Source organism: Dermacentor andersoni, chromosome 2 (assembly GCF_023375885.2).
Source record: "Dermacentor andersoni chromosome 2, qqDerAnde1_hic_scaffold, whole genome shotgun sequence".
Classification (NCBI taxonomy): Eukaryota; Metazoa; Arthropoda; class Arachnida; order Ixodida; family Ixodidae; genus Dermacentor; species Dermacentor andersoni.
In genome coordinates, this window is record NC_092815.1 from 225,307,702 (window position 1) to 225,328,568 (window position 20,867).

General features: G+C 44.7%; 1 protein-coding gene across 1 annotated transcript in view; it reads left to right on the forward strand.

The window, feature by feature from the left end:
* The window catches only part of LOC126539762 (ATP-binding cassette sub-family C member 4-like), a 390,950-nt gene extending 371,297 nt beyond the window's left edge, over window positions 1-19,653 (forward strand). Inside the window, exons 26-27 of the mRNA XM_050186602.3 lie at window positions 10,150-10,255; window positions 19,194-19,653. Coding sequence (XP_050042559.1) covers window positions 10,150-10,255; window positions 19,194-19,514 — 427 coding nt within the window. The 3' untranslated portion in view covers window positions 19,515-19,653. The remainder of the gene's footprint in view (window positions 1-10,149; window positions 10,256-19,193) is intronic.
* The last annotated feature ends 1,214 nt before the right edge of the window (window positions 19,654-20,867 follow it).

Here is a 20,867-nt window from a genome sequence, read left to right on the forward strand (position 1 = left end):
CAGTAGTCTTTTGTAGAGTGAAACACATCCAGGTAATACACTGTGGGCAACCAAGTGTGAATACCTGTTCTCGATTTCTACCTTTCTCTGGTGTCCCGCTAAGGTAACAATGGCGCAAAGGATTGTCTTCCCAATGTATGCATTCCCATACAACAGGAGCAGATGATAAGCCACATTAATGGTGCATGAAATAAAACATCTGTTCTTAACTTTCCACTGCCACTCCAATCTGGAGCGATCTTTTTTTGTTGCTTCGTTGTGTACACTAGTACAGGTGCTACATAGTCAGTCCCCTTGATGCCCAAAGCAACTCTCACACCACAGCAGGATGTCAACTTTTTTTTTTAATTCAAAGCGAAACTCTGGTTATGGGGGACAATTACGAACTTATATTTTTGCTTTGTATCTTAATTATGTTGTTGAGCTTTAACTTTAGCCACTTTACTACTTTTCTGCAGGTGCAGACAGGCCATTGCACCGATGCTAGGTTTTGAAAACACCAGAGCAGGGTAGAAAGCAAGAACAGATATTTATAATTTGGGTGCCCACTCTGCATTGCGTGGATATGCTTCAATGAACGATAAGACTACTTGGTAGATAAACATATAAAAGATGAGAGAATTAAGCTCGAAGCCTACCAAATTAGTAACTCGGAATTTTATATGTAAATTAAATTTCGTTATTCCCAGTGATGAAACAGTTTTGAGAATATGTGCGAAGGCGACCAAGTCACTCATGCTCACAAAGGAAACAAAATAAAAACAAGCAAAATTACAAAAACTTCGTACTTGCAACCTAAAGTAAGACACCTGACATGACTGATTTATGTATTTGCTGAGCATAAATTACACCTAGCGCATAATCTGCTTCTACAAGATGACAAACAATGAGTTACTGTTGCTTTCTCTCTGGGGCATTTGGCTCTTCTGAACACATGCACATTGTATGGCACAGCTGCGTGGATGCAGCTGGGCATAGTTGTGAGTCAGCATCACTCTGTTTTTAAGGTCCTGCACTATTATCGTTATAATTTATAATTAGCAAGCAGCCTAACTATCGGGTTGATCAGCTGTATTTTAAACAAACATACTGACAGATTTCCCTGTTTATCGCTAACAAAGAGATGGATACATCATTTCAGATTTCAAGAAACAGCTGTGCAACAGAACAAATGTTGAAGACAGAAAATCTACAATGACCAGTACCTTTATTATTAAATACGAAGGACTAGCTCTTTCTGCAATGAATACCTCTATTACCAAAAATTGTAGTCTGAAAAAATATTTGGAAAATGTTTACAAAAGTGACAGAGACTAGAACTGCATTAGAATGGCAAATTTCTTCTTAAACAAGATCACAATAATTAAATTTTTATTAATTTCAGCAAAATGGCTGACATCCCATTATTGAGGCTAGTCAGTGCTGAAGGTATTGTTAGTTTGTAGGAGTCCTCAAATTGACAGCTCTGAAATATTTATCGCCATACTTGGTGGAACATGCTTTGCTGTTGCAGATATTACTTTGCCACAAAACATTTTGTAAGCCTTGTGGGACAATTCTGTGTGGAAGATAAACCTATTTGATCATGTCTTTTTGGGTTGTGTATCTCAGAACTGGTGCTAGTCTGAGTTCTTACAAACTAGACGTTATTGAGTACTGTAATTATAATGCCTGCCACTGCTGTCAATTTCTGTTAGCGAAAATTGCCGCATTGTCATGAAGCAGTTATGTTCAATTTTTAGTGGTAGTCTCTGCTGAAACACTCAGTACAAAACACAAAACAAAGATATGGAGTGAAAATGTAAATGCCGAACAAAGTTATAGTCGATTCTGCATGTCACAGAACTGTCTTTTTTTTCTGTTAGTGTGCCAATACCAATTGCACATTCACAAACATTTTCGTATTGCACTTCTGGCAAATGCAGGAAAATTCACAGTGTTTAACAGAAGCCCTTGGGAAGACAGCCCAGAGTCGCTTCGACAAAAGGACTTGCCTTCAATTTGCGTCGCTATGTTGTAGGTCACTATAGCAAGGGGCATGTTTTGCTGATTGAATATTACTGGAAACAGTTTTATTATTTGTACTAGAGGCTTGGAAAGAGAGCAAATTGTAGAATTCTTCATGCAGATTTCATATATGTCATTAGTATTTTTTTAGCTGCTTCTTGAGTTATGTCCTACACAATGGGAAAATACAGTGATCTTTGCTGGCACCTTCTTGTGTACTAAATTTTTACAAAAAGCAGTGTGCTGTAGCTAACTCAGCTCTTTGTAGACGGCAAAGTGCCGACATCTATTCAAACAGCATGTCAAGTTACTAGAAGTATGCAAGATTAGTAGGCAGGCAGACAGGCCTGCCTACTAATCTTGCATACGTCTCATGCTATGGTGAAGAAAAATTATTGAATATACATCAAAAACTTTTTCTCAGAATAGCATGAGAATAACCTTATGCACTTATAATTGTCCTATACTAACGAAATTTGGCATACATACTCTTCAAAAGATGCAGAATGCTGATATCTAATTGAAATTGCAATCTGTAAAATTATTTAAAGTGGCCTAATATTTTTTTGCATAGTTCCAGTAATTGTACAAGCCGTTTCGATCGGTATCACCACTTTGCAGTATACAACCAGCTAAATAAGATACAGCATGAAGCTATTTCTGAAAATTTTATACACAAGAAAGTGCCCACAAAATATTTTGCCACTGTGTAGGACATAACTAAAAAACAGCAGCTACACAAAAATCAATGAATATTCAAACCTGATAAAACACTTTATGAATGACAGTATATTCAAATCTCTAGTACAAATATATAAAAAAGTTGTTTCGAGGAGTATTTCCCCTTAATAAGTGGGTGTCAGTGTATTCTACCAAAGTGTTAGAAAATGCCTTCAGGCATACCATGGGTAGCTTTATAAATAGCACAGGCACGTATCTGCCTAAAAAGCCCCGCACCCTGCTTGCAATCCTTAGTCATTTTTGCATTCTGTTGTATGTCACCATTTGCATCCCTTAACATTGAGTGCGCAAAACCAAAAACAGCCTATTACCGTATTTACTCGCTTAATGATCGCATTCGCGTAATGATCGCACCCCTAAATTTTGTCGGCAAAATTAGATTTTTTTATTTCTCGTGTAATGATTGCACCCCTAACTTGCCGCAGCGATATGTCATGTGCCAAGTCTAGCTAATAATGATCGCGCTTACCATCTGTCGACTGCTATGCGAACGACTCTTCAAGACAAACCAAGTGGTCTGCACGCACCCGACATTCGTAAGCAGATGCCCCATTTCATTCCTTTCATCACTTTCCACACTTCTATGACAAAAAAAAAAGCTACAACCAAACTTGCCTTTATTATGTGTAGGCTTTATAATGGTTGTGGTCTACAAAAACAACAAAAAAAAGGCGTCTTTCGATTCTTCTCGTCTGCACTCGTGGGCATGCAGCAAATCGCGAGCGGCAATGATAGCAGCCACGTTTACACTGATACGTTAGAAGTGTACCCTATTCATTCATCGACGTTTGTAACGCAGCTAAGATATTCGCCCACCCTTAACCGAAACGTGCCGTATTAGGATAGTGTTGAAGACAAATGCCGCAGTTTCCGCAGCATGCCCGCCATGTGTTCCTATGTCACTGGCAGCTAAGTGCGCCCATCTGTTTCTGTCCCCTCAAAGTCGACATGGCTATGTTATTGCCACAAACTTGCCGATATTATTCATTACTGATACGGAAGAAACTGTTTGAATGCACGTAATGTACTCGCGAGAAGAAAAAAAATCTCGTTCGGCTTGCTCTGCCCGCCAGCATATCTTTTTTGTGTCCCGCACTACATACAGCGGCAGCCGCCTATTTGGTAACCTGTTGTCTTTCCGTAGCAAATGCCAGATGAAATTTTTTTTCTTTTTGCGGGAAATTTAACCCGCGTAATGATCGCACCCCTGAATTTGAGTAAATTTTTTTACAAAAAAGTGCGATCATTAGAGACTTATAGCTTGTACGCTATTCCGGTAAACGGGAGTGGTTTGGGCGGATTACCGGATGGTCGGAGCGTAAACGTGAGCGGTGAAGCCGCCTGGTGTTGTAGAGCTCAACCAGACAAACGCAGAGCTAAAACTGCAGTAACTCACCATATCCTGCTTCGCCACTCGTGCAAATTTTTGGCAGCGGCGTAATTGTGAACACGATTACGCCACTGTCGAAAATTTACGCCAGCAGCTAAGCAGAATATAGTAATTAGCTCTGTGTTTGTGGGGTTGAGCTTTGCGCCACCAGCTGGCGCCACCAATCTGGCCGCTCACGTTGACGCCCCCACTAAACCGGAAAACCGCCCGCGCTTGTCCGAATACCGGACACGCTAAAGGTCTCTATTATGAGAGTAAATAGGGTAACACTCTGAATTTTTAGCCTGTAAAGGGGTTTTATACAAATGGGGGCAGCCAACTCTAGTGTGACAATAAACAAATATTTGTTCTCACAATAATGAAACCAGTCAAAATATATCCTCACAAATTTGGAAATGAATGCCCAAAGAACCTTGCTGATTGCCACATTAGTGTCCTAAACAAGATCTTTTGATGTTTATAATTCCTAGTTTAATTCACTTTCTCTAGTAAATGGGCTCTGACCTAGACTACTCAGTATAGGAGCCTAACCCAGACCTGGAACCCAATATTTAAATCTGAAATAAAGACATTCATCCCACGACCACGTCACTGCTATGTCATCAGAAGCCTGCATCCATGGACGTATAGTCTGTAAAATAATTTTTACATGATCTGTACTGTTACTCTTGCACTAATAAATTAGGAAAGGCATTTGCTATTTAAAGCACTGCTGTAAACCTTTGTGTTTGAGAAATGCAATACTCAAAAGTGTAACACAACCAATGTGTGCATGAAACCTATGATGCTTTTGACATTCGTCAGTGTGGCAAATAGGCACTGAGAAATGCCAAGGGCATCATAGCTTTCGTGTCTCGAATCTTGTATGCGAGTATTACTGGTATCTTTGCAGTGAAAGGAAGTCACATTATTATGAGACTTATGAGGGGAACTCATCTTTCTCTAGTTTAATATTTTCTTTTCTGTGCTCCTATAGTCTTGACTTCTCCAAAAATAATGGGTGTTTGAAATAAGTACCCTATATTGCTCTTAAATTTTTCCTGCACCAGAGCCCACGTTAGGTTACATTTCTTGAACAATTTGCAGTGCTGTAGATTATCAAAATGAAAAAAAAATGCCTTAAGTTTGCATTTTACCCCTCTGTATAACAAGAATTATGAACCTACCAATTACATACACAAGTACAAAAGAACTACGAAGAACTAGGCACAAAGACAGACGTACAATATAATAGCAGGAATCGGTGAGAATTCTAATAGAAAGGAACCATTAAAAATTAGGTACTAAAGACACATAAGAATTATAATAACACAAGTATTTGCTAAGAAGTTGAAGACACAAATAGAATGTCTCTTCAAATCACTCCACCCCAACATTCATCCATGGTTCGATGAGTAACCACAGCTGATGCTGTTTGGATCGGTGGCAGCTGAGGTACAGCTGTCAAATAGGTGGAACATGTAGAGGGATCACCAAAGGTTGCAAGCTGGTTGCACAGCAGGTTGCCTTGATCTCCGGAATCACTCGACACTCATGCGTTGAGCCTGGTTATACGTCGTTTGCAAGAGGCCTGGCCCGAGTGTGTGGCACGGCTTGGGTAAAATTTCGAGACAACCTGAAAAACAGAGATCCATATCTATAAGCACCAAAATATTCTTCACCATAGGGCAAACCTGAAGTTTACCATCGGCACATAGCAGATAATGAAAACAGACACAAGTCACCAGACTTGAGGTATACAAATGTGCAAAAGTGTAAATGAATGTGAAGAGCTGCTTATAGGATGGAATGTTTCATTTTGTCTTTTGTAGATCAATAATAGTATCTTAACATAAAGTCAAGTGTACTTGGCCCTTCCTAAAATAATTTAAATTATGGGGTTTTACTGCCAAACCCACTGTCTGATTATGAGGCACGCCGTAGTGGAGGACTCCGGAAAGTTCCACCACCTGGGGTTCTTTAATATGCACCTAAATCTAAGTACACGGGTGTTTTCGCATTTCGCCCCCATCGAAATGTGGCCGCCGTGGCCGGGGTTCGATCCCGCGACCTCGTGCTCAGCAGCCCGACACCATAGCCTCTGAGCAACCACGGCGGGTATGGCCCTCCCTATTTGTGTAAGTAGGCTATTCCATGCGAGCTGTCCTGACCTGGCACACGACCACTTGAAATTTCGTTTTGAAAAACTGGGGGCCCTTCAATATAGGACAAATGCTAATTTCAAGAAATACTTAAAAGTTTTTTTACTGGCGCAAGCACTAAGTGAGATGTTGTGTAACGCACCAAACTATGCATCATAAAAGGCATAACCAAAAAATTGGTTCCTTCATTAAGGGGGCCAAATTTTTCAGGACAATAAATAGAGGCCTTACACCGAAAATTTAACTGCTTATTAGCCACTGCTCAGTTTATTATGGGTCATTAAAATGGACAAAATGGCCTATTAACTTTATTTTCATAGAACTGGCTTACAGCAAAAGCTGCAAATTTATGCAATCCACATGTTCAGGACTTGTGCTGCATGCAAAAACTGGTTGCAGGAAGATAAATTATGCAGCAGTGCACAGAGATGACGACGAACTAGCAAAAAAAGTGAGTTTTGGTGTAAGTTTATCGGCATACTTACTATTGAGGCATTCCTAGTAAATTTATGCCCAATACCATGTATGAGAGTACACTGTATTGTTTTTAAATTGCTAAAGCTTTATCAAAGCAGTTTTGTGTTAAGCAAGAAAAAAAATTGTACAGGTAGTCTCCTACTAGTTTCAAAATTTGCATCGCGTTTTGTCTAATATGCATAGACTTGAGCATTCCTGCACCGATAGCAGGGAGTCTAAACTGCTTCGCAGTTAATTCTTTCATTGCTAAATGGTTGCAAGCCACTTCACTCAAGAAGTTTCCACTTAATTACATGTATTTACCGTAATCTTTCTGTCGGCTTCCAGCCTGTTTGGCATCATTACGAAGGCTGCCAACTCCCTAGTGGACGTAGTCAAGACACGGTGGTGGCAGGACGCAGTGGCAGGAGCCGCCAAAGGCTTCGAACCCCCTAGTGGATGTAGTCAGGACACGGTGGTGGTATGATGCAGGGGCGGGAGCCACCAGAGTGTACCTGCAGCAAATTTGCACAAATGCTCTTAGTCCTACCAAGTCACAATTTACAAGAAAAATTCAGCTGTCTCTGTGACATGGATACCAATACAAATAAATGTAAACATTTAGGTCCAACAACACGACTAGAACGTCGACAAAGAAGAAATCGCACTTATGTTTATGAAAATCCAAGCAATGAAAAAAAAAAAGAATGTGCATCCGATTTGTGCATGGAAGCTCAGTGGAAACCAGAGCTCATACCATCAAGTGATCTGCTAGTCAACTACAAGCCTCTTAAAATGTCATTGTATATTTTTTACACGCAATATGTTAAGCTCCATTAAAACAAGTTCAACATCTCTAAACATAAGTAGATCACGAAGCAATTCAATTAATGAATTCCAGTGGTCATTAATGAAACAAAGTGCAAGCTCTGAATGAAGCTGGCCAAACTGGGTAGTGACAAATAAGAATGCGGTTCTCTACATGTTGTTTTTCTGGCTTTCGCTGAAGCATTAAAATACACAAGCCATTTCACATTCCTGACATTTCACACTGATAATTTTTATTCCATAATGCATAATACTTCAGCAAGAGCAATAATGCTGTCTTTTAATTGTAAATAGTGATAGAACAAGAAATTTTACTAGAGCCAATGTTTTGACAAGAAAACATCTCCTTCTCTTTGTCGAAACATTGGCTCCAGCGATGCTCCTTGTTCTACCTCTCTTCATCATTTCAAGTCTCTGTCTTCCTGTGTACCTCTGTACTTTCAATGTTGTATCAACTAAATTGTAATAACGGAGAATTAGTAAATGTAGCTGATGAAGAACTTGGACTTGTTGGTAGATAACGACAGAGTAACTGTGCAACATAGAGATACGGACAAAGGAGACTTATGTGTGTCGTCTCCTCCAGCCATATCTCTCCTTTGGACAATTACTCTATCTCCATGTAGAAGTATTACCCGTTGCACAATAATGCTGAAATGAATAAAGGCCAGGAAAGTGGACACAAACAGGGAAATGACACAAGCGCTGTCTATCAACTGAACCATAAGTGAACACACCTGTGAATTCTGTACAAAGAACGAAAACCGCGAAAACAAAACCATAAGAAAAAAGCTCAGTACAAAAACACTTATATTACTTCCACGCGCAATTGCACATGTATATAATTAAAGGGACAACCGGTTTTTAAGGGCCTAGTTCGTTATGGTGGAACACAAAGCTCACCCACGCTAGTAATTACACGTGCAGTGGTTAGTTTCGAAAGCGTGTGGATATTTTGTAAGCAGAATTTTAAAATCTGAGCAGGTTCTAAAAAATTAAGAGTCCCTCCTCCAGCAACGCTGAGAAGTGAGGGTGCTACCGATATGCTGCCTCTCAAATTGTGAAAGCCGCCCATCGTTCTGCTTTCAAAGGCTAAAATGCAACTGAGGTAAAGCACCTATATTTCGACCTTTCCAGCCACATTCGAAAATAAAAAGATGGAACAATAAGTTTGCGTTTTTATACAGACCTCTCTCGTGTGTACCGCGTTTTACCCCGCGTACACGCCTACGTCATGGCGGGCTGGCCCCCGTCTTCGTTATTCGGTCGACCGACGAGCCGAACCAACTCGTCGAAAAAGAAGGTGAAGGCAGTGCCCTGCCAGCCTGCGTGCACGTTGTAACTTATAGAAAGTTATTACCGTAAAAAGAGTACTACATTTCAATACTAATAAGAAGACAAGAAACCACGTAGACTAACAGATGGTCACGTGATAGACGTCTTTTGCATCTTCGTGTTTTTCTGCCGCGTGGGGTGCCAAAGGTCATTTGGCGTGACTTTTATTGAGGGATTAAAAATATAAATTCACGTTTAATGAGAAGAAACATGGCTCGCTTTAACCGATACGATAGCCAATCCTTCCATCAGCGGGGTATCCCGCATTTTGTACTGAGCGGTTGCCTGTCATTTTAAGGTATGCACATTCATACATTTCTAGTGAAATGGACGGTTGCTGACTCCTGTCCATTCTGCTGCATTAGACGCTGTGTTAAACTGCACCGCCTCCTGGCCAGCGCCCATATTCCGTGTGTAGTCTTTCCTTCGTAGCGCTGCATTGTGTAACAGCGTGAGGCCTTCTGTATTGGCCCATGTCACAACGGGACAGATTGTAGAGTTTCTTCGCCAGAGCAAAGAGAAAAAAAAACACACATTTGTCGTTCTGCTACGCCATCATACTATCATCGTCGTCATTCTGTTTCTGTCTTTACGCGCACGCTCGCGTCGAAAAAAGACGGGCAGTTGCTCGCCTTATACAAATCTGATGATCGGCCAGGTAATGCTTTGTGGGATACCAACTGATGTTGGATGGAGGCTTACCTTGAGAATGCTTCTCATAACATCGATTGCTGCAGTGCGTACTATCCCCTAGATTTCTTGCCGAATTTTAAAAATAATTAGGAGTGAAAGTAAGAATTTGTGATTAGCTTCACGTTCCTAATAGAGGAGGAGAGAGATTGAGGAGAGAAAAAAGAGAACCTTCACGAATAACGCTTTACGAATTAGCTACTGCACTTACTTACCCTCAGTCCACATTGCCGGGTGTTTATGCACTGACTCCAACATTCGAATTTAAGCTAGCGCCCCTCACGATTATGGCTGCGAATGTACGACACATTTTTACGCATTGGCGTTATTGCTGCCAATTACAATATACGCAGTGTTTATAAAAAATGTCTGTTCTTTGTGTGCGCATTCAACAATTGAAAACATGTTTTCAATAACTCCAAGCACACTCGGCCAACCCCGAGGTAGTGAATTTGATTTTTTGGGCACCCGAAGAATGCCTTTTATTCGCTGATTGACACCAGCTTGTAGAATCGCTGGCCATCGCCAATTTTCAAAAGATTCTTTGGCCATGTCTTGCAGGACTGATGCTCTAATCCAGAATACTATCCGGGAGAACTTCACCAACTGCACGGTGATCACAATCGCCCACAGGCTGCATACGATCATGGACTCGGATCGTGTCATTGTAAGTATAGATTGTGCGAATTTTTTTTATTTGTTGAATGGAAAAGAGTGAAATGTAATTTTATTTCTTAAAATATCAGCGGATGTTATAAGCACGCAACTGACGTGCAGTGCTATGGTGGTGGTCTGCTCTGATCGCGACATCACCTGTCGAACACGCTAAGCGCAGCCGCCGGCTGACTTCACACATTCGCGGTGCAGTAATACTTTCTCGCAAAGTAGTTGGTTTGTGCTCGAATTATTGACGGTCCGCGCAGGAAAAAAAGAGGGCACGACCAAGCGCAGACAAACAACTTATTTTATGAAACGGCAGGAAGCCTTTAAAAACCCTTCCAAGCGAGAAATAAGTCCGTCTATTGAAAATGATACTTAAACGGGGGGGGGGGGGAGTATTCTGTAAGAGTCAACATAGTGAACTGTCAATTTCGGCCGCTGCTGATTGGATGCGGCTGCATGAGCGAGCAGGAGACGGGTGGCCCAAGCCAATCAGGAACGGCCGAAATGGACAGTCCACTAGGTGGACTCTTACAGAATACCTCCCCCGATGTTTTGCATCTTTTGCATCGGTAAAAGCTGAGAGCTACATAACAGATTGAAAACGGCCCGCCATGGTGGCTTAACGGTTAGATTGTTTCGCTGCTGAGCACGAGGACGTGAGATCGAGTCAAGGCCGTGGCGGCCAAATTTCTACGGAGACGTAACGTAGAAACGCCCGTCTCCCGTGCATTGGGAGTACCTTAAAGATTTGCTGGTGGTCAAAATTATTCCCGGGTCCCCCACTACGGCGTGCATTATAATCAAACGGCGGTATTGGCACGTAAGACCACAGACATCATTCAGATTGACAGCGCTTAAGTTTTCATTGAGTTTTGAGAAGTTAAGTAAATGTAGACTGCATGCAACAACTGTCTACAGGAATGTCAGATATGAGGAAACTATTTCATGTCTCGCACACGCGGAGGAAGGAACCTATCCAACCATTTGAAACTTATCCTCAATGTCGGGAACAATGAACGCACCATGAGCAAATATGCAGCAGTCTGGCTTCGAACTCGTTTTACGTAACGCACTTTAGAATTGATATTCCTAAGAAACCTAAGAAATCCCAGTGATTTATGAGCAGCTGAGATTATGTTAGTAGTGGGCAAGCGCCAGGACAGATAAGCTAGAGTGACACCGAGGTATTTGAATGATTGGACTGATTCCATTCGATCATTAGTGACGAAATAGGTAAATCTGAAGGGGCTACGGCAGCGAGTGAAATACACAAGTTTGCATTTGTTAGGATTTAGGTTCATTAGGCAGCAGTTATACCATTCTTGTACATAATTAAAGTCGTTCTGGATGAATATGTGGTCAAGTGTGTTGGTAACTATGCGGTAGATTATACAGTCATCTGCAAACAAACGAATGTTACATGATACATACGTTTGTAGATCGTTAATATGTATTAAGAAAAGAAGCGGTCCTAAGACGGACCCCTGCGGGACGACTGATGTTAAATAAAGGTTATGAACGAAGACAAACTGAGAGCGGTTAGTCAAGAACGCTTCAACACACTTTACCACATCGGGGTGTAAATTTAACCTAGACAATTTTAGTAGCAAACGTTTATCAGGAACCATGTCAAATGCTTAAGCGAAATCCAGGAATATGGCATCAATCGGAAGGTCAATTGAGGTTGAGGTTAGTATGCAGGTCATGAAGGGAAATGGCCAGCTGCGTTTAGCAAGAATACCCTTTTCGAAATCAACGTCGACAAGCGTGAAAAAAGCACATTTAATCTAACAAGTTTCAGATATTGCAAAGGAACAGTATTTGCGATCACGAAGAGGTGAGCGGTGTGAAGACGACGACGACGATTAGAGGCTAGCGCGGGCTGTTTCCTCTTGGCCAAGCCAAGCGTATTTTCTTGTAAATATACTTGTATATAGCTTTTCATCTGTGTCCTCCTACGTAACATATCTGGTGGAGGTGGACGTTCCCTGTACCTCGTCACGGAGCTTCGCAGTGGATGGTACGTCGAGCCTTCCTTCATGGCTCCCGGCGACGACAACTCGACTCCGCCGGCTCCGACACCTGCTGCCACTTCGACGACCTGCATCACTCTCCCCCCACTCCCCGTGAACCTGGCGTATTCTCGGGCAAACATGGGGAAGACGTCGTACAGGCTGATCCAGTGATCAGCCTGTACGAACACGTCAGCCGCAATAACCGGTCGGACCCTACTATCATGCTCGCCAACGTAGTCTTTTACCTCGGTGGCACACCTCGAGTTTCGTTTCAGACGCACGAAGATGAGCTCACCAGTTGGGATTCACTTAAGCAAAAGCTTCGATACTTGTTCGGCAACCCCTACGGTCACCAACTTGCTGCGCAGAAGGCGCTTTCCGGCCGTGTGCAGACGTCACCAGAGCCCTATATCACGTGCATTCAGGACGTCTTGGCTCTGTGCCGCAAAGTTGACGCACACGTGACTGGGTCAGACAAGGTTTCCCACATCCTCAAAGGCATTGCCGATGACGCCATCAACTTGCTTCTTTGCAAGAACGTGGCGACGGTGGATGCAGTTATAAAAAAGTGCCCGCCTGGAACTCGCTAAAAGCCGACGTATTGACCAGCAGTTTGCCCATCTGCCCAATACCCCAGCGGCATCTTCCTGTGCCGACGCTCCTCGTCCCAACAACACTGCCGATGTTACCAGGATCGTCCGGCGTGAGATCGAGGCTGCCTATCCGGCTGCCTTCGACTCCAGTCCAACCAACGCATCTGCAGTCACGCTTTCCCTGATCCAGGCAGTTGTCCCCCAGGAGTTCGAAAACATGGATCTTCACACCATCTGCTCAATGCATCACCCTAATACACGCCCAGCTTCTTCCATTCCACCCCGTCCCGAATCGTCTTACCCACCACGTTTCCGCAACCCATCTGAATGGCGCACTGCTGACGACAAGCCCATTTGCTTTCACTGTCATCAAATCGGGCACATTTCTCGGCACTGTCGCAGTCGCTGGAGTTCCCCAACCTGGTCTACATATACGCCTACTCTCTCCCCCCAGGTAGCCCTTCTCGTCGCTATGCCGCACGCTCCAATAATGCCGCTGCTGATTCTCCTGCACCTAACCGCCCATATTCTCGTTCGCCTTCGCCCCAACAACGACAATCTCGCTCTGCCCAGCCCCGTCACTTCTATTCGCCGACTGCCTTCGGGCGCGGCTCCGAGCCGGAAAACTAGACGATGCAGCGCCTCGAGGTGACGCTGCATTGCTCCCTACGCCGCCATATCCTCTACTGACGTTGCCGATTTATCTGAACTTTCTTCACGTGCAAGACGACGGTGTTTCTGTGTCTGCACTTATAGGCACTGGGGCGCGTTTGTCGGTAATGAGCGCTGACCTCCATAACCGGCTCAAGAAAATTATCACGCCCGCCACGACGCCTCTTGCCCGTGTCGCCGATAGCGGAACAGCTCCCGTGATTGGTGTGTGTACCGCCCGCGTCTTTTTCGCCGATCGCTATACTATCGTGCTATTCACAGTCATTGTTCCGCCAGTACACTCCGCCTTGACCTACCTGTTCTGGATCCCGCTGAAGCACACCCCAGTCGCCTCAGTTACGTCGACTTCGTTCGCTTGGCACCTTCGGCACTGACTTACGTTGACTTAATGTCATCCCCACCAGTCCCCGACGGTCGCTACATCGCGGCTCCTATGCAAGACGTCCTGCTTACACACGGGATCACAGTACCTCATACAGTTTTATCTATTACGGCGAATTGCGTCTGCCTGCCAGTGGTCAATTTTGGCTTGACGACACAAGTGCTGCCACGCGGGATGTCTCGGGCCCAGCTTTGCTCATTCGAGGATAACTCAGTAGCATCCATTGCAGTAGACGGCAATTCATCCGTTCCTTCTCTACCATGGCAGTGCGCAAATTGTTCCATCGCCGACATACAGAAAATGTTTGCGTCCGACTTGCCGTTCGAGCACGCTCGTGAGCTCTAGCGCGCTCTATTTTCCTACCACGATATTTTTGACTTTAACGATCGTGCTTTGGCCCAAACTACAGCTGTTAAACATCGCATTAATACCGGCGATGCCCCTCCTATTCATCGCCGCCCGTATCGATTGTCACCGGCTGAGCGTGAAATTATTCACGCAGAAGTTCGCAAAATGCTTGCCAAGAACATTATTGAACCATCACGTAGTCCATGGGCGTCACCTGTTGCACTGGTCAAAAAGAAGGATGGCTCATGGTGCTTTTGCGTGGATTATCGGCACCTTAACATGGTTACCAAAAATGACGTGTATCCCCACCTCGGATTGATAACGCCCTTGACTGCCTCCATGGTGCTCGCTATTTCTCCTCTATTGACCTTCGCTCCGGCTACTGGCAGATTGCCGTGGACAATCTTGACCGCGAGAAGACTCCTTTTGTAACACCCGACGGTCTTTATCAATTCAAAGTGATGCCGCTCGGTCTATGTAACGCCCTTGCCACTTTTGAACGCATGATATACTCTCTTCTTCACGGTTTCAAATGGTCGACATGCCTGTGCTACTTGGACGACGTTATAGTATTCTCCCCAACGTTCGCTACGCACCTCGAGCGCCTCTCAGCAGTCCTGGACGTTTTTCGGCGAACCGGTCTGCAACTCAACGCATCGAAGTGCCAATTCGGCCGTCTCCAGATTACCGTCCTTGGGCATCTCGTTTATGCGAGTGGAGTGCAACCGGACCCAGCCAAGATCCATGCTGTTACGCACTTCCCTCTTCCAAAGTGTTTCAAGGATGTGCGCAGCTTTATCAGCCTTTGCTCATACTTCCTCCGTTTCGTGAAAAATTTTGCAGCCATAGCACGACCACTAACCGAGCTTTTGAAAAAATTCTCCCCTTTCCAGTGGGGCGATAACGAGGCCTTTGCATTATCGCATCTAATCGACCTTCTCACAACGCCTCCCGTTCTGGCCCATTTCGACCCTTCTGCGCCTACCGAAGTCCGTACTGATGCCAGCGGTCACGGAATTGGCACAGTACTGGCACAACGCCAGCGCGGCCACGACCGTGTTATCGCTTACGCCAGCGGGCTCCTCTCACCTTCGGAGCTCAACTATTCCATCATTGAGCGTCAGTGTCTGGCCCTAGTTTGGGCGGTTGCGAAGTTCCGCCCATACTTATTTGGCCGACCATTTTCTGTTGTCACAGGCCATCACGCGCTTTCCTGGTTATGCTCACTGAAAGACCATACAGGAAGACTTGGTCGCTGGGCCTTACGCCTCCAAGAATATTTGTATACTGTCACCTATAAATCTGGCTGACTACACAAGGACGCTGACTGTCTGTCTCGCTACCCGGTAGACGAGCCTGAAGACGCCGACAGTAGTAGTGCCAACGGCATTTTCTCTTTGTCTGCCTCTGAACACAAGCTGACTACCTCATACCATCCTCAAACCAGTGGCCTGACAGAGCCGTTAAACCGTAACCTTACCGATATGCTGTCCAAGTACGTTTCAAAGGACCACCACGACTGGGACATTGCCCTTCCTTATGTAAAATTTGCGTACAATTCTTCTCGGCATGACACCGCCGGATTTTCTACATTTTATCTATTGTACGGTCGCGAACCTACCTTGCCCCTAGAAACGGCACTTCCTCCTGCTGCGATCTCAACAAGCGTGCATGCGCGCGATGCCATCGCCCTCGCCGACCATGTACGCCAGCTTGCCCGTGCTCGACTGACGGCCTCACAAACCACTTAGCAGTGTCAGTACAACGCCCGCCACCGTGACGTACACTTTTCGCCTGGTGCGCTCGTGCTCCTGTGGTTGCCCTCTCATCACGTCGGACTTTCAGAGAAGCTCCTTTCGCGATACAGAGGGCCCTGCCGCGTGCTGCGCCAGGTGACGCCTGTGACGTACGAAATTGCTCCTGTGGGTTCAACGTCGTCCTGTCCTCTGGCATCTAGTGATGTCGTGCATGTCAGTAGGCTCAAGGCCTACTAGAGTGCTTCCGAGTCCGGCGTTTAGTCGCTCCGGGACGGCACTTTTGCCCTCGGGGTTAGTGCTACGGAACAGTATTTGCGATCACGAAGAAGTGAGCAGTGTGAAGACAACAACGATTAGATGCTAGCGCGTGCTGTTGCCTCTTTGCCAAGCGCGGCGTATTTTCTTGTGAATATACTTGTATGTAGCTTTCATCTGCGTTCTACTACGTAACAATACGCGAGTATATGACGTTTTCCATGAGTTTGCAGGGGACGTTAAAGATATAGCACAATAATATTTTGGGGCGTCGCTGTTACCTGATTTAAAGACTGGAACGACCTTGCACACTTTCCAGTCGGATGGTAAGATGCCTGAGGAGAGTGACTGCGAAAAGAACAAAGTTAGGTACGCGACTAACACGTGTTCAATATTTATTAGAAGTTTGAAGTTAATGCCATCCACACCTGTTGACGACGACAGCTTGATGTTGTCAATGATCGAGGTGACGCCGTCAGCCGAGAATATAATTGGCGACATACGCTCAGTTATGTTAATAGATGTGGGAAGGTCTGGAGTTGAAGTTTCGTTTGTAAATACAGAGAAAAAGGCTCAGTTAAAAATGTCAGTGCAATCGGGGTCGCTGACCAACTCGTCATGTGCACAAAACATGGTGATCATGCCTGCCTTCTGAGGGTTTAATATTTACGAAAATTAACTAGGCCTGCGCGAAAGCATTTTAGGCCTTTCATCGGGGAAGAAGGTGAATTTAGCATTCCGTATAGCTCTCCAATAATCGCGTTCGGCCGCAAAATATTTCCCCTGGCAGATGGGCGTTTGTATTGTTTAGCTGAGCGGAAGGGAGGTTTCTTTTTCGTTTTCTAGTCGCATAAAGGACCCCTGACTAGGACACGCTGGTTATACACTTGAAGTTGTTACGTGTCCTCTACGGAGATTTCTGCCGCAAAATTTTTCAAATCGGCTCATTAACAGCCGAGATTGAAAAATTTCAGTGTCGCGAACCCATAATTTCAGCAGGCGAGCGCCTCTACATAGCACGACGCTGTTTCCACTCACTCCGTCTAGCCTTTCGCAAGCGAAATTCGTTCCCTGCGTTGTCCCACGCCACACCCCGAGGATCGCGTGACACATACGTTACGGGCCCGGCATTCACTTTCTTTTTCCTTGATTTTTTTTTTCGGCAATGCGCACTTCCGCTGGCGGCGTAATCGTTTCGATCAACGCACGATTTTGTGCGCTGTGCACAAGGGCACCTGACTAGCGGTATTATTCATTGCTACATGATTACTGAGGAAGAACAAGCGAATCGCAGAGCATGATCACGCGTCGGAACACGGTGGAAAATGGCATAGTTTCGGTACCTGCGCACGCGACCGCACGACCGTCGGAATAAGCAGACGAAGCGGAAGTACATCTCTATTGCTTTGATGCGAAGTAAAACAATATACACGCAGACATTCCGTTTCCGTGTTTTAGTATTTCTCTTGACTTCACTTCGTCAATTCGAGCAGCAGGTCGCACAGATAGCAGATGTCTCGAATAATTCGCGAAGTGACGTGTCACCACGAAGGACGTCAAACTGCGGACACCAGTACGTAGGTGCAGGCGCACGAGTACGTCATCCTCCGGCTTGGAGCGCGGCAGCCGCGAGGAGAAAGAAAGACGGCGTTCCGTTTGAAATTTCACGTCTTTCCGCGGCGCGTAGCGATGCAATACTTTGCAGAGAAGATCGTTATCGCGCAATCTATGCTCTACGCATGTCAGCTCAAAATTGCCAGATATGGTGAGGGGCCCTTTAACTCTTTTCGTGAACCATTGCTCGTTTCGATTACCGCGGGGTGTTATTCTCGGTATGAACTTATCAACTAGGGTCACCTAGTTTATTCTTAAATGTGGTCCAGTTTTCATTAGTAGAGCGCGCAGATCATAGGCTCTCAACCGTATGAAGGAATGCGCTCAGTTCATTATTAACAGCGTTATAACTACCTTTATTGTACAGGCGGATTGTTTTGTTGACTAAATGGCGTCTCACGAGTTGAAACAAGAATCTGGCGTGAATTACTTTGTGGTCACTGACTTCGGGTAGATATATTTTTGATGATAAGCTTTCCGGGTTACTGCTTAGGACGAGGTCTAAGATGCTAGAAATGCTATGTGTAACGAGTGCAGGTTGACATAGAAGTTGAGTTTAATTGAAATTGAGGCAGAAATCCACAGTATCTCTGCCGGGCTCTCTGGCCATGGTTAAGGAGACGTTCTTGATCCGCTCTTTTTGATGAAAATTACAATCACCCAAAAGGAGGCTTTCTGCCTCTGGGGGCTGCCTACTAAGGTCCCTCAAATTGTTAGTAAGTTAAAATGTGAAATCTGGAATATTATTCGGAAGGCTGTAGGGGGGGGGGGTGCTGGCAAACACCTAGAATAATAGTATGGAGGGACGCATGAATGATTGTACATAGTACTTCGAGAACGGAAGTGAACGTTTTTCGTTATGGAGCACAATAACTTCTAGTGTCCATCAATCTGTACACCGCCCCCCCCCCCCCCCCTCCACCGGACGTCCTTGCGATCCTTTCGATAAATACGGAATTCCGGTAAATCGGCTAGCCCTTATGTTTCTGTGATAACTTTTATTATCCATGTTTCGGTTATCACCATTATATTACTGCCAGATGATGGTACAACGTTGGAAAAAAAAAACGTCATGTTTAGGAACAATAAATGACGAATCGCAATTATTGTAGTTATTTCGTAAAATATTCAAGAACGGTTCCTCAGTAATTTGAATATGAGATTCAGCCATTATTGCTGATACAAAGTGGAACGCGTTCTTATAATCTCTGACGGTCATACAGAGTGGTAGATCATGTTCCGCGGTGCTCAGTGAGCTCAGCATTGCCATGGATTCGCAATATCCTTTTATTCTCATATCTTCCAGGTACTTGACGCAGGCCGTATCATCGAGTTCGATGAGCCTTACGAACTGATGAAAAACGAGTTTAGCCAATTTACCACCATGGTTCAGCACACCGGCGCCTCTACGGCACGCCAACTCTGGAAGGTGGCATGCCAAGCGCATGCGCAGAGACGGCCAAACTCACATCATGAAGCTCATGGACTTGACACCGACTACATAGAAGAGATACCGCAGTGGTTTGTGGCTTCGCGCCCAGACGTTGTGATTTCTGGCCGAGCAACGGAAGTCATTCAAGAAGAAGACGGCGACACGGAAGATGGCCAGCACTGCACGAGCTTCTGATCCAGCAAGCATTCTGCATGCTCGCCACGTGGAGCGCATCACCTGCACTCTGCGCGAGTGCCTAGCCACGTGACACATGAAAAGACAACGTAGTAACGCGATCACCAACCCCAAGAGAATAAAATAATTTGGAAAGACATTCAGCAATAATAATTTAGACTATTTGGCACTGAATGACGTACTTCCGCAGGCTATAGTGGCGTTCAAAGTAAGCAAGAAAAAAAAAGTTAATTCGTCTAAAACGTAGTACCCGACTGGGTCTGGGCATTACACTGCGTCTGGATAATGAAGTACCAATTCCATGTGCCAACTACAACCTGCCTTGTATAGATGCACACACACACGCACGCACACACACACACACACACACACACACACACACACACACACACACACACACACACACACACACACACACACACACACACACACACACACATATATATATATATATATATTTATTAGTACATATATATATCCCTAATGCGGAACATGAAATAAAACGTGCTGCAAAATTTGTGCTGCTCCCCTCAAGACTATACACACAGGGTGTCGGACGTAACTTGTACCAAAATGAAATATATATATTATCATCATCATTATCATCGTCATCATCATCATTATCATCAGCCTGGTTACGCCCACTGCAGGGCAAAGGCCTCTCCCATACTTCTCCGACAACCCCGTTCAAGTACTAATTGTGGCCATTTCGTCCCTATAAAGATCCCAATCTCATCCGCCCACCTAACTTTCTGCCGCCCCCTGCTGCGCTTCCCTTCCCTTGGAATGCAGTCCGTAACCCTTAATGACCATCGGTTACCTTCCCTCCTCATTACATGTCCTGCCCATGCCCATTTCTTTTTCTTGATTTCTAGTACGATGTCATTAACTCGCGTTTGTTGCCTCACCTAATCTGCTCTTTTCTTATCCCTTAACCCATGATTCTTCTTTCGATATAGCTCATTGCGCCGACCTCAATTTAAGTAGAACCCTTTTCGTAAGCCTCCAGCTTTCTGCCCCGTACGTGAGTACTGGTAAGACACAGCTGTTATACACTTCTTGAGGGATAACGGCAACCTGCTGTTCATGATCTGAGAATGCCTGCCAAATGCACCCCAGCGCATTCTTATTCTTCTGATAATTTCAGTCTCATGATCCGGACCCCCGGTCAATACCTGCCCTGAGTACATGTCCGCACAGGCCGCCATTGAAATCTGAACAGGGCAACGTTCAACGATAAAACGTTATCTAGTGAGGCGAGTCTAGCAGTGCTATTGAAGGAATTAGAGGGCAGTAAATAGGATATAATAGGGCTCAGTGAAGGTAGGAGGACAAAAGACGCATATACAGTAC